This window comes from Macadamia integrifolia, chromosome 8, assembly GCF_013358625.1.
Source record: "Macadamia integrifolia cultivar HAES 741 chromosome 8, SCU_Mint_v3, whole genome shotgun sequence".
Classification (NCBI taxonomy): domain Eukaryota; kingdom Viridiplantae; phylum Streptophyta; class Magnoliopsida; order Proteales; family Proteaceae; genus Macadamia; species Macadamia integrifolia.
Genome location: NC_056564.1, coordinates 1,443,146 through 1,461,338, shown reverse-complemented (window position 1 = coordinate 1,461,338; position 18,193 = coordinate 1,443,146). Strand labels below are relative to the sequence as shown.

The following is an 18,193-nucleotide window of genomic DNA, read 5'->3' as shown; positions in this document are numbered from 1 at the left end:
TGGTGATTATTTTCCCTTCCTCCTTAAGGCCTCTCCGCCCCGCGGGTACTCTTGCGGTTCATGAGTGTACTGATTCATCTGCGTACGTTAGTCTCCCTACTTAGGACCAGTGAACATAGGACCAGTGGCCACCAGTGGTTTGGAATCTTTTAGATTTTTTTTGAGTAGGAAATATTTTAGATTGATGGATAAAATAAAAACCTTCGCTTAGTAACGGGCCCACGCAAATATTGTCGCCACTTGCTGTCCAGCCCATGATGTGATAGGCCCGCTCTCTATCAGTCACCAATCACCACCTCATGTCAAAGCGGGACTTGCAACCTTTTAGGTAAACTACATTTCCCTCCCTGAACTAAAATGAAATATCATTTGGACTCATCATCTTTGGGAAAATATCACTCCTCTAATTTACAAGAAAAAAAAATACTATCTAACAACACCCGACCGTCGTTCTGACTCTTAAGTCAAATTAGTTTTTTCATAATCTCCAAAATTTGTTCCTACTCTAAAGTCGAGTTAGATTTTTCATAATCCCTAAAATACCTCCAATTTGTGTAATACCTAGGCTACCCTTATACCATACGAAACCCTTTCCTTCCCTCTTTCTCCCATTCTCTGCAAAATCGCAAGTTAGAGAAACATTTCATTCCCTCTTTCTCCCATTCTCTCTGCAAAATCGAAAGTTAGAGAAACCCTTTTCCTTCCGTCTCGCTTGAAGGAGAAGGAGAAGGAGACGGAGAAGGAGGAGGAGCATCGGCTAGGAGAATCTTCAATCGGCTAGGAGCATCGGCTCTAGGAGGCGGAGAATCTTCAATCGGCTTCAAGTTCTTGCAATTCGGCTTCAAGGAGAAGGTAACACCCATTCGCTGAATCATCTTCAATCGGCTTCTTCTTCCTCTTTTTCATTTTTTTTTTTGTAGTTTGTAATTGGCTTCCCTATTACCCTGTGAATGCTAGGTAACACCCATTCACTGATTCTCTGTTCTTTAGAAATGGGTTCAAATATTCTACATTGAATCCTGATTAAAGGTTTTGAGAGTTTTGGTTTATTTTGAAACAGGGAAAATGAGGGAGATATAGTAATATCCCCATCTAACTTCTTCTTCTTCTTCCTTTCTTTGAGAGCTCTGTCTGTGTTATTTTATATTTGTTACTTGCTATCACCATGAATTCTTTTTAACTACTCTTTGTAGATTATTGTGAATAGTTTAGCATTTGAATATCTAAATTCTTGTCCTATCCTCAAATCTTGATGACCTATCTCTTTCACTGTCTCCCCCAACCCTTACTGAAATCGTTTAGAATTGCAGTAGATTCAGTTCTTAATTGGGCCAAAAGTTATCAAATTTTACACTCTCAGTATCTAGAAGGATATGATAATATAATTTTTATGGGCCATCTTAACTAAAGTTCAGTCAGGATTGGCCAATCCAGACAAGGACAGCCAATCCTTGAGCCTACTTGTTTTGGCTCCACACTTTCACAGAGTATGATAAGATCCTGCAAACATTTATTTTTTTTAAAGCTCTATTTTCCTATAGTTTGAACATTCATTCATTTTTTTTTTTTCTCTTTTAATCACTAAACTTTCTATATTGTTGTAGTTATCACTCAGCTTTCTCTATTGTTGTAGTTGGAAGGACCACTTGGAAAGATCTACTTCTGTTCTGTTATGGAGATAAGGGTAGGTATATATCATCACTACAATGAACACACCTCAAAGCTTACAGTGGTGGATCCAGATCAGTATTGTTACAGAGACATGGTGACCGACATATATAATACTGTTATTAGGCATGTCCCCATAGGCCATAATGTGAGATTTAAGGTGAAATGTATACTTCCGAATAATCAGGATCTGGAGGTTGACAAGGATGAAGTTGTGGTTCAGTTGTTTGAATTGACTTCATAAGTTGATTACATTAACTTATATGTATATGATCTGTATGTTGATGAAAGACCATCTGGAAAATACACAGTAAATGCATTACCTGGTCAGCTGGTTAAAAGGATGATGATGTTATAGTTGGTGTTGGTACTATTATCCAACAAAGTCAAACTGGGTTTGGTGAGAATATACAACAAAGTCAAGATGGTGTTGGTACTATTATCCAACAAAGGCAGACTGGGTATGGTTATAATGTACAACAAGAACAGATGAGTGGTGGTAGCAGAAGGAAGCATCAGCACAGATGTGGTGGGGAATCCTTTAAGGCTTCCAGTAGTAAAGGGACTGGTGGAATTGAAACTGATAAAAATACAGTTAGTAGTGGTGGAATTGAAATGGTAAGTGATAATGATTGTGATGAAGAGAGTGACGAGGATTGGAAATTAAATAGTGAAGATGAAAATAGCTTGGAAGATACTGATAGTGATCAGGAAATTAAGTCAGAAAAAGAGCATTTATCTGACCTGCAGGATGATGTAAGAAGGGATCAGTCAGGTAATAATGTAAATGATGTGCATGATAGTTGGTCTGATTATGATTCTGATGAATTTTACGAACCATATGTTGAGAACGTTAGTTCTGTTGGTACTGAGAAAAATAAATTAGAGGTTGGAATGGTTTTTGATGATGTTAATCACTTCATGTCTGTATTTAGGGACCATGTAATTCAAGAAGGCTTTCAAATTTTGAGGGGCATGTATAGATGGCTTTTTGAATGGGTGCAGACCCTTCATTGGGGTAGATGGTTGTCATCTAAAAGGGGCATATGGAGGTGTTTTGTTGGTAGCAGTGACTGTTGATGGGAATAAAGGACTGTTCCCAATTGCATATGATGTGGTAGAATGTGAATGCAAAGAGAGTTGGAATTTCTTCCTCAGCAATTTGTATGCCATTCTAAATAAAGCCAATTATGTCAAACCCATAACTTTCATGTCTGACAAACAGAAGATTTGGTAACATGTATTCCCAATTCAGTTTTAGTATATTCATATAATCAATATCATGATTAGTAATGACTAAAATTTTTTCTTATTTGTTTGTTTGTTTATTATAGGGACCATGTGATGTTATATCCAATACATTCCCGGGATCTCATCACAGATGGTGTAGTAAACATCTATATGCTAATTTGAAGTCTCTACATCCTGGAGTATTATTGAGAAAGCATTTCTGGAAAGTAGCAAAGGTATCAAATCAGTTTTACTTTGATAAAGCAATGAATGACATGAAAGCCACCAAGAAGGAAGCTTTTGATTGGCTGAGTAGGAATCCTCCAAATATGTGGGCAAGGTATGCCTTTGATTTCAGATGTAAATCTGATCATATCACTAATAATATGACAAAATCATTTAACCAGTTGATTGGACCGTACAGGGGAAAACCAATACTGATTTTGATTGATGAGATCAGGAAGATTTTAATGAAGAAGATGCAACAAAGATATCAATTGGGGTGTAGCTTTAAGGGTAGAGTCACACCTAAAATCAAGACTAAATTGGATGTGGTGGCCACTGAAGCTAGGGGTGCATGGTCCTTACTGCTGGAACAGATGAATTTGAAGTCACAGATAGTGATGGGAGATATATGGTAGATCTAAGGAAGCGTACTTGTACCTATAGAGTATGGGATTGTTCAAGACTGCCATGCAAGCATTCAGCCACTTGTGTAAGATACAAGAGAGAGAGCTTGGAAAAGTACTGTGATGAGTACTACAGTGTGGCAAAGTACATGATAGTTTACAAGGACATTATTCATGCAATGCCTGGTCTAGATGATTTGAAGGAGGAACACATGATGGGGATTGTTCAACCTCCACCTTTAAAAAGGTTGGTTGGTGGACCAACTAAGTGCAGGAGAAAGGCCCCAGATGAAGAACCATCAGGATTGTTCAGAAGAAGATCCCAAACTATCTGGTGAAAGACAAAGCTGCTTCTTCTGGGAAGATAGTAGGGACAAAAGTATTAGGTTTGATTCTACAATAAGTATAAGTAAATTATAGTTGCATGTTACTAATCATGTTTTCTTTCTGGTTTGTGTAAAGGAAGGAGAGAAGTATGGGAAGCCAATCTACCATCAACAATTCATAGATATTGACCAGGTCACAAGCTTCCTCTACCACTACTGAAGTAAGCATACAATTGAAGGCCAAAGCACAGTTGAAATCAAAAGAAGAGAAAAGAAAAGCACGGGAAGCGCAGAAAAAGTCAAGGAATGAATGGAGTACATCTGGAGCACACTGAAAAGGTTGAAGGCTTTCAAATGGGATTGAACATATTAGCTTGGGATGGGATGGGATATCACTCTGTAATCTTTTTTTAGTATTATTGTATTCCTTAAGTAGGTGGATGGCACTAGTAATTACCTAATGTGTTTTTTATTTTTATTTTTTTTGGAGATATTATACTTGCTATCAGTTCTTGAATCATTGGCTGATGTGGTTTTTTATGTTTTTTTGGGAGATATTAAACTTATATGTTTATTAGACATGTTAAATTTATATGTTCATATATGATTGCATTATCAGGTACATTTTGGAATGTCAACTATAAAGATAAAATGCTGTCAAATTTTTTTTTTTCTTTTTGTATATTGAACATATTGAATGGACCCATATAACACTCACATTTTCAGCTTCAACGGTTCGTTGAAACATGTACCAACAATAATGGAAGTAACAAAATTCAGGTTCAATGATACCTATAGCCTCCAACTCCCAAACACCTTTGATCATTTGCTGATGTGTTTAATTTGTAAATGGGAAGCTTCAATTTGTACCCATAGCTTTCTTTCAAATTATTTTGGCCATTCATGATGACATGCAGTGATTCCACTTGAGGATTATCAAGTTCATTCTACCTAATGCTTATCAACTTAAACCATCTAATTCATGTAACAGAGAAGCAATTCATCAAAGAGGAATGGTTGCAGGTACTCCAATACTATGACACTATTTTACCCATACAAAATAGTTAGGTTACAAGTACTCCAATACTGTCACACTATTTTACCCATACAAATAGTTTCAAGTACTCCCACAAAGAAAACAACTACAAATTGACACACGAGCTTGATTGATATTGTCAACTTCTCTATCTCATCCAATCTAAACTTCTCAATTCCAAACTCTTGTAGCAACCCTTGTACGACCACTCACAAGACCCGCAACTCCTCCCACACTTCACGAATCGCAGACTTGCAAGCCACAGACCTGTTCTACCAAGCCTTGTACCTCCGCTTGCAACTCAAGCAATTTACAGATGGGGGTGTTTGCTGGTACTTATCTGTTCGGTAAGTTGATGACTGGTGCATTAATGGTATCACACCAAGCAAAGAATTTACATCCATCCAAGTCTGGACAGCTATAAAAGAGTATTCATCCGAATGACAGCTTTTACGCATTTGTACTTTAATGCATCAGACTTATGGCAACCAACACTTGAAGGAGACATTTATCTGCAAATATCAGGAATGAAAATCACATTTATTTGTAAGCCAAAGAAATGGAATCTAACCGAATAAAGGATTAAGAACTTGATCATTGAGGTCTTCCATTCCAGCCAAGTTTTTCTACAGTATATATTGTAACGGAAATTCTTACTAGAATTGAACCAAAACTACTATCATATCACCCATTTTGATTTTCTTCCAATTAAATTCAACAATATTGATATATGACATATTATGAACTTGCAGCCAGAACTTGCAGCCAATTGAAGAACATGCAGTGATTGTACAGCTCAAATCTGAGAAATTTTACAAATCAAATTTGAGGAGAGAGAGAGAGAGAGACTTCTGGAATTGTACAGCTTAAATCTAAGAAATTACCCAAATTTAATTAAGGGAAAAAAACCTGTTCTTGTTTGCAGCGTAAGCTGGACTACGAACAAAAACATGGTTCAAGATCCCCACTCCCAAAATTTAAAAAAAAAAAATAAGAAGAAGAAGAAGAAGAAGCCAATTGAAGATGATTCAGCGAATGGGTGTTACCTTCTCCTTGAAGACGATTGAAGATGTTCTTTCTCCTTCTCCTACAGCTTCAAATCGCAGGGGGGGATCTGGGTTTTCTTATATACAGCCAATGCTCCTCCTCCTTCTCCTTCAAGCGACACGGAAGGAAAGGGTTTCTCTAACTTTCGATTTTGCAGAGAGAACGAGAGAAAGAGGGAAGGAAAGGGTTTCGTATGGTATGAGGGTAGCATAGGTATTACACAAATAGGGGGTATTTTGGGGATTATAAAAAAAGTAACTTGACTTAACAGTCAGAGCAAACGATTGGGTTTGGGGTCTGTTAGATAGTATATTTTTCTTATAGGGGATGGAAGTGATATTTTCCCAAAGATAGGGGATCCATGTGATATTTTGCCTTAGTTTAGGGAGGGGAGTGTAGTTTACCCTTTTTTTTGTTAAATTGTAACCTTTGTAAGGTAGTAGGACATTTGCCGTGCATTCAACGTTGAGAAATGTTTTAGGTTTCATGCCATTGTTTTGGCTATCTGAGCTCTTCTAACTATTGGATGTATACCAGACGTCCTATTGTACCATAGAGGAATTCAATACTATCAAAACCATCGGATATCTGAAATGACATCATAGTTACGATTGCTTGTCATAAAAAGAAGGATTTCTAACTTAGTTGAGGGTTACCTTATCGGATTCGGCTCCTCTCTGTAAAACCCTAGGACTAAAGAGATCCTAGGGCACCTCAATTTTAGGATCACTTTCTAGTCCTTGGCCTTTATAACGAGAAATTATATCCTACCTTATACCTTGAATAAGTTACATTCTTTTCTTGCAGCTGCTGATATCAGCACCGCGTTGATTCCTCCTGATTCAACTCGGGCTAATTCTTCACAAAACAAAAACCTTGATGCTTGAAATATCAATTATAGCACATCCCAAGTTGAAATCGGCATGTACCAACAATCTCCCTATTTTAAGTGAGAGACAAACGTGATAATGATGGAAGCTTTTAATGGAGATTCTTGCTACCACATGAAAAACTTGAAATTTTAAGAGGACACACACACACTCACATATATATATATATATATATATAGAGAGAGAGAGAGAGAGAGAGAGAGAGAGAGAGAGAGAGAGAGAGAGAGAGTATGGTATGAAGTTATTTTATTGATGAAAATACATAGGGACTCCAACAAGTACAAGGAAATTTGGCTTCATCTTAGGAATGCCTATGACGGAGAAACAACCCAAACAATATATGGAGAATAATAGATTGATTTTTATTTATTTTTTATTACTTTCAGAGAGAAAGTAAAAGGTGATTGATCAACGGTGCATGAGAGATGGATATATGTTTAGAATTTGATCAACCAAGGAGGGCTATGAATTGTGCCTTGATGGCCTCAACATCTTGTCCAACTTTGACGCATCCCTCCTCGCAACTTTTCTCACAGACACCCAGGGTGGTACCATCCAATTTCATGCAAAGAGGCAGACAAACGTTGCCACACTCAGTGAGGGACTCGCCAACTTCAACACTAGCCATCACAACAAATGCAGAGATAAGGAACATGGCAATCACCTTGTTGTAGGCCATCTTTCTTCTTTCCTTTGAGATATTAAGATCTTTAAACTAGGTAGAAGAGAGACGGTTTTATTGGAATTGATTGATCAGAGTTGAAGAGGGCGAGGAAGAATGATAGCTTTGGAAAGTTATTTATAGGGAGTTCTAATGGGTTTTCATATCTTTATTTCGGGATGAAAAGAACCCGCCGGCCGTTTCTCAGATTTAGTGTTGTAGAGGAAATCTCTGGCAATGATTGGTGGGATATAACGTTTTCTGGTTTGAAAGGAATAAAATAGACACATATGAATGGACATATGATTCATCCACCCATTATTATTTAGGACACAAAAGAGTTATTTTTGGAAGCAAAAAGGTCCTGCACTGAATTGAGTGTACATCATGGTCTCAAGTGTCCGTATTGATACCATATTTATCTTGATCTCCACTCGAAATGGAGTTTGGACATATCACCACCTAAGATTCCACCATTCATGAGGTATTAGACAACGATTCAATGGTGTATTAATAATTATATTCATAGTTTAGATATCCACCAGGCGGTGGGATCTCAGGTGAGAAGATAACTCTATCCATGGGGAGCTCAAAGTTGATCCGAACTCCTCGAAATACCGATATCTTTTTCGATATTATGTATCATATTAAAACTGATATGATATCAATTTACCAATACCTTGAACTGTGACTGAATGTATATGCAATGTAAATGTATGTGAAGGGGAGGCAAGCTTTTCAAGGTGAAACCTTAACAGATAATTGAATTGGGTGGTGGCTTTGCAGGGTCAAGTTTCAGGTTAATTTGGTTCCCTTTTCTAGTTGATTAGTATTTCTTTAAAAATGTGCAGTTTCGTTCCACCTAACAGCTATCACTTACTTGGTTGTCTCTCAAATTTTGGATTAAAATTGTTCGCAGTGAGCATTCAACGGTTGGGAGAGCCCCAGTCATGTACCCCTAGTTGTTGTATGTTCACTGCACCTCATCACCTCACTGTAAATGATTTTGACGACAAACTTTGTGGATATTTTCTACATCACTTTTTACCCATGTATCATAAATTGGTTTTATCATGTGTTAATACACACACATACAAAAAAAATATATATTTGTGGAAAACAAAGGTAAATGATATATACATAGAAACGGACCGTGCTAGTCTTCCTCAAGCCACCGTGAACCGTTGGTCAGTATTTGCCTCTGGAGATAGGTGCAATGAAGGCTATTTTGGACCTTCAATAAATAGTAAAATAATTATAGCCTTAGATGAATGGGTGTTTTTCATATATATATATATATATATCGGGTTTACTTAATGGAGTCTTATCGGTTCATTATCAGGTTATTACATATTTGATTTGGATTCTTCATTTATGCATGTTAAAATCATGGGAAAACATGTTTTATTTATGATGTTTCCAACTTTTATTAGGTTTTATCTGGTTTATGGTTTGTCCAATCCCATTCGATTTTCTACTGATCGATTTCATGATAGCTCAAAACGAAAGAGTTCGGGAATATGTTGAAGTCAATTCCATCTATTTTTAGGCCGATGTTTGTGTGTACGCTACAAGTAAAGAAATTACCTTTTTTTTTTTTTTTTAACCCAAATATTATCTGAAACTTGGGCAATTCCTAAGATTTTATTAGAAAACTCAAAAGTAAAGAAATTACTAGAATTGAAGTTGAGCTTATGTTCAACATAACAGTACTGAAAAAGGAAAAAAAAAAAGCTTAAGTCGAACACAAACATGCATATATAGATTTGGGCAAGGAAACTTAGCTATATATTTATACATAGGTGCCTACATCCACTCAATATTTACAAACCCTAAATATACAACAGGGCTTACCCGCTATAAACTTGCGGTTTCTGAGTAACTATCTATTTCTTCATCAAGTAAACATACGTGACCATGATTATTTTATATATCCTGTGGCCTAAACCAGGGACTCATCACACCATATACATAAATACCAGTATTAGTAGCCACTTATTAGTATTACCCTTTACCATTACCATCCTCCTGGTGGCTGCTTGTAGTCTTTCAGGGGCCAGTTATGGTGGCCATTGTCATCCGAATTCGTTGTAGAGTACACAGATGTGCTACTATCCTCCTGATTATTGTCACCTTGCCCATATGTTTCATCCACCAGAGCTTTCCTTTGTGCCCCCAGGCAAGGGCTTACCATCATCAGGACCAGAAGAAGAGCTACGAACTTCATTGTTACCTGTGTGAGGGAAAGGTACTCTTGAGGGATGAAATATTTTTGGCTTAGAAAGAGGAGGTCGATCATGAGGTCCTTATATAGGAAAAATGTCCTAGGGTTAAAGGATAAGCTTTCTTGTTGTCCAAAGGAATTAATTTGGTCATGGAACCTCCACCAAAATGAGGAATAATCTAGTGGGTACTCACAATATACTCCATTAATTACGTTTTTAGCACCATTTAAATGATGGGTTTAGGAAATTTTATCTCTAGGAGTCTAATGGGGATTAAGCTACTTAAGTTGGTTTTTGAATAATCCAGAATAAGGTAAATGATGTACAGCTGTTTATCTGTTGCATTGCCTCGTGATGTCAAGCATAATTGTAAGAAATTCTCTTATTGGGTTTCTTGTTGACGGCCTTAATTTATCTTTGGATATTAGAGAGGTTGAACTTTGTAGGTGTTTGATGATGGACTGAATTTTTCATCAACCATGGTGATCAAGAGATTCTCTTTCTTTATAACAGTTGGATGTGACTCTAGAGGTAGGGCGGACTTTGTACAATAACTCTGGGAGGGGATGACATGTGAATGATTCACTATTTTCACTGTGGGTGAAGAGAAATTTACTTCTATAATGATTACTAGGTTGTTCCATCATTTATGTTCAATCACACACAAGTATTGGACTAATTAAATATACACAAGTGAACAATCACTTTGTAATGTAATTGGAAGTTGGAACCAAAGGCAATCCTTTTGGGTGGATGTGGTTTTATTTTTCAAACTAACCATGCATATATGCATATGATGCATTAGATGGAAAATGAAATTTCTGTGAAGCATAGCATTTGACGCCATATTGATGCTATTATAATGGGTAAAAGAACGATAATTGTTACGGCCAGACTCAGGAGGGTGGTATTTTACTAACCACCCCCTAGTTGGGTGTTTGCGCATATCCCCTAGTCGATCCCTGTGTTAACTTAGTGGCCATGCCATCAGGTAACGAACGATCCCTGATTCTATTCTAATATATGCCTTAAAGATGAACCATTAATGAAGAAGGATAAGTATTCAACCGACCAACTTCATGTTCATGAATCCTTTTGTCCAGGAACTAAGTTGGCCATGCAAATATTTCTCCAACCTCTCATGTCTCCAAGCATCATTCTTAGGAGCCATGATAAGTTAAATGAGTACAAATATGAAGACCTAAGGTCACAAGTCCAATAAGAAAAAGTCAACAAGTAGATAATTATCCCTTAACAAATCCTGCAATTTATAAATAATGGCAGGTGGTGCCTTCATGGAAATCCATCTGTTGAAAGCAATTGGGATGATCAATGGATCAATCTGGGGCCGTCCAATAAAAAATCTGCCACTCTCTCCTCTTAGTTTGAGGGAGGGAAACTGAGGCGTGAGTGAAATTATCTTGTGTAAGAAATAGCTAGCACTGCAAATCCTCAATCACTACCCCTAGAAAATTGCATATTAAGATAACAAGGATATGCATATTGTATTAGCTAACCTTTCCAAACTTTTGATTAACTTGGCAAAAAAATGATATAGAAGGTCAAGGGATATAGTCCGCAGAGGTTCTTGAGTTGCATTCAGCAGAAACTTCACGAACTGCTATATTAAATAATCTAAAAATATTTCGACCTCCTCTTAACACGTTGGAGACCCCCGAATATATGATAATTAGGCCTGATCCGTTTCTTTGTTAAAAACGGAAACCAAGAGATTCGCCGCTCACGCCCTATCGTCTAAAAAGACGTGGTCATTGCTAAAATCTTTCCCTCCTACCATTTTCAGGGATTTTGTTTCATGACCAACCGATTATCTAGTGACTTACCAAATATTCAATAGATAAGGTTTGATTTTATTTACTAGCTTTGATTCTAACTAATTTATACCAACTCGATTTAAAATAGTTAAGTTATTGAGGGAATTGGGATTTTTTTTTTTTTTTTCTGGATGGGATGGGTGGGAACGAAACTTGGCTACTGCATGGGTTGCAACCACCATGGTACCAGACAGGGAATAGAATCTCAGGGGTAGGGGTGAAAAAATACATTCAAGGTGGATATTTTCAAACCTGCCCCTGGGATTACATTCCCTTCGTTGTTACCACTGGGTTGTACGTAGCTACTTGGCTGCAACCCAGGCAGCAGCAAAAAATTTTCTAGGTGGAGGGGTATAAGTTTATTGTCCTCTCTCTCTCCATTCTTAAGCGGTAATTTTTTAGAACTGATCAAGTCTTCGTACGAGAACCATTCTCGTACGGGACTGATCCGGACAGATGGAATTCACTCAACAACCAATTTTATGTGGATTTTATCAGTATGAATCAGCCTGTATACAAGAATAGTTCTCGTATGAGAACCTAATCCACATTCGTAATTTCTCGCAATCTTTCTAGAGAATAAAAAAAAAAAAGTTTCTCGCAATCTTTCCATTTTAACCCTACTCAAAATGGCTTTGAGAGATTGGAGGTCGTAATGGGGTTTGAAGAGGGATTGTAGGTTTGTCAGGTTTAATTTCATTTCATTTCATTTTTCTCTAACGTACGATATCTCCATTTCGGACTAAATTCTATGGTTACATGATGTCATTTCTCATGATCCATGGTTTAATTTCAACATTCCATTGAGGTCTCTAATGATTTAGCGGCTCTTTTTTTTCTGAATTTTCTTTGTAGTAACTATGCACTAAGAATATTTCTTTAAAATGAAAAATAGTCTATGACAACATTGAGAGATAGACTTACTTTAATGACTTAGTAATCTTGTTGTAACATCTAAAATGTAAAAGACCTTTGACATCAATCAAGAACTTGGGAGCCCACTCAATACACAATAAGAACTCTCGAATTCGGTAGGAGATATTGGGGTTGGTCATTTTATTGTTTTAGATCTAATTCACATTCAATGGTGCAATAAGGAGTTCTTGCAAATGGACTTCTAATATGAAACTATCCCTCCAAACCTTACTAGTAGATGTATTCACATACTAGTCCATGTCGTGAATCAAAGATTTTGACTTAACAAATCAACAATAAAACTTTCAAAACTTATCAAAACAGCAGAGAAAAGTAACACCAACAAGAGAGAGGATTGGAGCCTGTGCGGGGAACATGGTTTGAGGAATCAAATCGGCTTGAATCAATCAGATCAGATTGTTATCGACATTGATGTCGTTATTTACTCTAATTAATTCTGTATCGTTGAAATGATACGAACAAAGGGTTTATAAAAGTTAAAAGTAAAATATATATATATATATATATATAATAAAATAAAATAAAATAAAATGATGACTATCAAGGGTATTTCTCACGGATAAATCAAAATATGTATTGAGGTATTTTGAATCTTAAAATCATTTTCAAACCCTTTAGATTACAGCACTCCTTTTTTTTTTCTTTTTTTTTTTTTTTTTTTTTTTTTTTTTTTTTTTAAGATAAAAGATAACTACCATAAGCTAAAAGTATAACCTCTTCGGGGACATAATGTATTATCGTAGAATATAAATAACGGTTTATGGTGTTTTTGAAAAAGTATGCTAATGAAGCCTGGAAGTCGCATGCAAATCCTGCTGTATAGCAATAATTTTTGTTATTCACCCAAAATTAAATATTCTCATGTCAAAATCAAAAACTATAATTGGCTAAGAAATAAATGGATAAACTTTTTTGAAGGTACTTTGATTATTTAACACGCAGCTCATTTTGAATCCATCATAGATGTTCGATTGATCTTTTTGCATACATATTGAATGTGTAACCGTTCACTTATTTGTTTAGTTGTTTCTAGCACACCTGTATTAAAAACTCTTTCCATCATTATTTTAAAATTTGCATTGCAATCTGGCTAAGATTTATATTTGGTGGTTATGTTTTCCACATCATCATATATGATATTTATTTAAAATTTCAAATCAATCAGAAATTTAAAAATATGATTACAAACGTTTGAAAAGCTTAGAGGCATGAACTCAACATGAACCAGTGGAAAATTATAACGTGGGTTATACGATTAAGATAAACCAATACCCTCCAAAGCTATCCAACACAACCATCTGATCTTTGTCATGAGTTGGCATGGATGACACTTTCTCTATCGAGATACAGTTTCTTTTTTCTCTATGGCATATAATCTCTGTCAATGTTTTGTTGCTAATCTCAAGCCCAGATAAAAGAGGAAGGTTGGTGTGCCAGGTCGGTCAGCTATCGGAGCTGGAAGAAAAATCCTAACCAAGCCCTTTTTACATATAAACAGATAAGTAAGCAAGTTTTTTTTATTTAGTTTCATCCTGAAAACGCAAACACATCACACCATACATGTCGCCCATTCTAGGTTTCCGTTTCCTTTCTGTTCTTAAATATATAAATATATATATATATATATATAGAGAGAGAGAGAGAGAGAGAGATTACCATACATAAAACCAAGATCTTATTCACTGACACATCACACGTTCACACTGCATACAAAACAGTGATTACTAAGCTTAATTAGTTACTAATGAGTTCTACCCTGTACCATTATCTCTTCCAGAACTGCCAACCCAGTTGTTGAAGTCATCTCGAGACATCTCATGGTGGCCCACACCCACCATAGTGCTCCATTTAAGGTTATGTCTTTATATAGAAAAGAAGCTGAACTAGGGTTACAAAGGATTGACAGATGAGATGATTTTAAAAAGGAAATTTTTGTTTATGGAGTGCCCACTGAAAATGAACCAAGATGGAATGGGAAGACCAGAATTTTCCATAAAAATTTTATATATATTATAATTGTAACCATTTAAATGATGGGTTAAGGAAATTAATTCTTTGTCCCTATTAGCAGTCTAATCGTGATCGGATTTGGGGTGTATCCTTGATCAAGTGGGTTGACACAAATCTGACTGTACCCTGATGATGTCAGGTTACGTGTGTGTATATATATATATATATATATATGGTGTGGAAGAAATTCTCCCGATGACGAATTGGTTTGTTTCACAATTATCCTCGAATGGATAGAAAGAAAATGATTACTTGTTCTTTTAGTCAAAATGTTCAGATCTTTCAGCGTGAACATGGCCTGGGTTAAGATACTGTTCCTGAGCGGATTAGGGCTGGAAATTTTTGGATCTAAATCAGGGTTAGATCCGATTAGGGTTGAGGCCTCAGCCGAACCCCTGCCCAGACCAGCTTGACTCTGTTTTGTTCTTCTTCTGGCCCAACCCCTGCATCTCTCTTACCCTTTCCCATGATCAGGGCAATCAAAATCTGCTCAGCTCGACCCTGAGCGGCCAAAAGTTGGATCAAGGCCAAGATGGGCTTGGACCCAACTAAGGGACATCCGGATTGGGCCCAACTTGAAACTTGAAGTAAGTGATGAATGGAGAACCCCTCTATGCATCATATGATAAAAGTTGCACTCTGGCTGCTCACTAGAGCGAGAGCGGTGGCGGTGGCCGTGGTGGTGGTGGTGGTGGTGGCAGTGGCGGAAAAATAAAGCGATTTGGTTTTTATTTCTGTTTTTTAAACATATCAAATGACAAATTTATCCTTGTTATTAACACATGTTCATTAAAGTGGAGTGTAGTATAAACTTGAAATTGATTTCAATTTCAATGTCAAAACAGTTTCAGCTATATATTTTATTATTTAGAATGAAATTGATTTCAGCTTCTTATAAACAAAAAATCATACCAAACAGCATAATTTCAAGTAAAGACCCTATTAAATTAAAATAGAATACATAGAGTTGCTGTATGTGGGACTATATGTTATAAGCCAGTTGTGACCTCTATAAATTACCACATTCTCGGGTGGCCAGGGGTTGGACTCCCTGATTTGCACAAGCATTACAGGTCTTTTTCCCTTTGAGATACTTAGATGAGAACTAATGAACTATAATACTATATATGATGGCATCAATGTTTCATAATGGCAAAAAGGAATGTGGGGAAAAGAGAAGAAAATAAAATATCTGGCTCCCCTAGTTTTGTCCCAAAAATGATATGGTGAAGCATACCAGGTGCCAACAGACTTAGCGGACCTTTTGCCAGCTCCGTGCTGCACTACAAAGGGAGCAGTGAAGCTAAAGTGGATGAAAGGTAAGGGGAGAGGAAGCATAGAAAGGAGCTAATGGAGGGATTGAGGGCCAGTTGAGCAGTTCCTCCCGCCTCCACATCAGCCATCGCACTAGTGTAGTGAGTGCCTACCCCTTAGGATGTGTGCTTAGATATTTTTAGCCATCGGATGTTCACTGGATCGATGCAGCGACAATAGAAGATGTGGACTAAGGCCCAACAGAAACGGTTTTTTCTTTTCTCAACTAAGAAAATATTTTTGGAATTACAAAAAGGTATTTGAATTTTCTATTTCTCGAAACATTTTCAATAGTGTAGTCGGGTTCAGCTCACGAGTGAAGACATGACGTTGTAGATATGTAGCTCATGAGTTAAGGCATGATGTTGGAGTTGCAGGTATGCTTCGTAGAGATGAGTTTCAAAAGGATGAAGGCACTCCAGAACTGTGAACTTTGTACAATCATGTTGGAGCCTCTACTTCTGGATAGCAAGAAGTTTCAACAATGGATTGATGTTGGGGTAGGGATAGGTCGATTGAAGTATAATGTTTTTCTCAATTTTTGCATTCTCCACTTGTTTTTAGAAATAGAAAAATAAGTTTGATTTGTTTCTCTCTTCTTGTTTCTAAACATTTTAAAACAGAAGTAAAACGATCCAAAAAAATCAAAGATTTTCAAAGTATTTTTATGTTTTTGAATACAAAATTAGAAAAGCATATTCCTCTAGGTCCTGCCTCCTGACACTCCTGACTCCTCTACTTTGGTGTGAATGATTGGTTTCCGTTGCAGATCGTTGGGTTGGGTAGGTGGGGTATTAATAAACTTAAGCAGTAAAAATGCAGCCCAGCCAGCTCATGAAAAGCATCAAACATCAGTGGATATGCTGATGCTTTTAATTTTGCAATTTCTCTGGTTCTGCCGCGGAGGGACAGGGACAACTTTACTGAGAAAGTCCCAATCAAATCACAAATGTGAATCCAAATGAATACTATGGGAACAGAACCAGAAGAAACAGTAGAAGTGCCAGCTTTATCATGCAATGATGGCCGGGCCAAACGGAGTCCACTGAATCAAATCAAATCGAAAAGTACTAGTAAAACCCAAAATTTGCCAAAGGGTTGGGGGACAAATGACTACCGGCTTAGTTGTCTGTCTCAGGAGTCAGGGCTCCCCACTCCCCATCCCCATCCCCATGAGCTCAGGTGTGGCCGTGAGGTTGGCCAGGCCTCATGTTTACTTGTATACGAATCGTGGTGACACTCTTAACTCTTTTCCGTGTGGGGAGCTGTCAATAGACGCAGTCCGTATCTCTCTCACATATATATATATATATATATAAATTTTAAAGTGTTGGGAATCAAGTATAACTCACATTTAAAAGCTAATAATTAAAAAGAGGGAAGTCAAGTTTGTTATTCAATTCACATTAAGCTGTTCACATATGATGTGAGATAGAGATGAAATTGGGCCGACTTATATGTGTTCTATTTTTTTAAAACCTCAACCTAATCTTAGGTTTCCATAGCTCAACACAGACCAGCTTAGCCCTAGGATAGACAAGGGCTAATCCTATCCAATTCGACCCTAATTGACCTGGTTAGATTGGATTAGCCCTGAATGACCATGATAACTCTTATTTTTGTCATTTTAGGGTTAATCTTAGTCAAGTTAGTCTTGTTTTTTCACCAAAGATATGATACTATTATCTATATAATATAATTATATATTACATATTCATATATAAAAGGTCAAACTGGGTTCAAGCTTGGGTCAACCTTACAAAGACTATAAATCTCAACCCTAGCCCAACACATAGATTAAAAAATTTAACCCAAACTATCCCTGGCCAGAAAATATCTTCTCCATCAGACGAGGAACCGATAAAATACCTAACAACTAAGAGCATATGGGCACAATGCCTCACCTTCTCATCAGTTTTTAGTTGTTAGTGGTTATCCCAATTGAGGCCTTGATTCCTCGCTTTGCTTCGTTATTGCAACTTCCCACCACTTTCGGTCACTGGTCATTCGACAACGCAGCTTCCCTCACACCGTGATTTTATGACAGATCAATAAATGCTTTTCCCATTGCTCATTTGAAAAATCTTAGTAAGACCAAACTCCTTACTCACTACTGTAGCTGTTTCCGTACCAATAATGATATTAAAAGATGAGGTCTCAACCAAGCTCACCGACACATGCTTATGCCAATGAGTAGCCAAACCGTCTTATTTATCTTTTTTTTTTTTTTTTTTTTTTTTTAACGTCTTATTTATTGGTTGGGGATTGGGAATTTGAAATTTTTTTTTTTTGACAGAAGACTATGGAATTCCTGATGTAGCGATTTATATGCGGCATGTGATTGTGGAGGTGGAATTTTCTTCCCTTTCTTCTTCTTGCATGTGAT

The 18,193-nt window shown here is 36.9% G+C and overlaps 1 protein-coding gene and 1 long non-coding RNA gene across 5 annotated transcripts in view; one reads left to right on the top strand and one right to left on the bottom strand.

The window, feature by feature from the left end:
• Positions 1 to 68: 68 nt before the first annotated feature.
• Positions 69 to 18,193, top strand: part of LOC122086962 — a 19,135-nt gene continuing 1,010 nt past the window's right edge. Inside the window, exons 1-3 of one of the 4 annotated variants that reach the window (XM_042655891.1) lie at positions 328 to 852; positions 1,634 to 1,684; positions 3,003 to 4,453. In XM_042655891.1, coding sequence (XP_042511825.1) covers positions 1,673 to 1,684; positions 3,003 to 3,539 — 549 coding nt within the window. In that variant the 5' untranslated portion in view covers positions 328 to 852; positions 1,634 to 1,672 and the 3' untranslated portion in view covers positions 3,540 to 4,453. Of the gene's footprint in view, positions 1,685 to 3,002; positions 4,454 to 18,193 lie in introns of those variants that run through there. The other 3 variants (XR_006142587.1, XM_042655893.1, XM_042655892.1) reach the window with 3 other exon arrangements.
• LOC122086964 lies at positions 4,878 to 6,125 on the bottom strand. Its single transcript, XR_006142589.1, has 2 exons — positions 5,936 to 6,125; positions 4,878 to 5,401 (listed from the first exon to the last, which is right to left on the bottom strand). It is a non-coding gene; the product is annotated as an uncharacterized LOC122086964 (long non-coding RNA).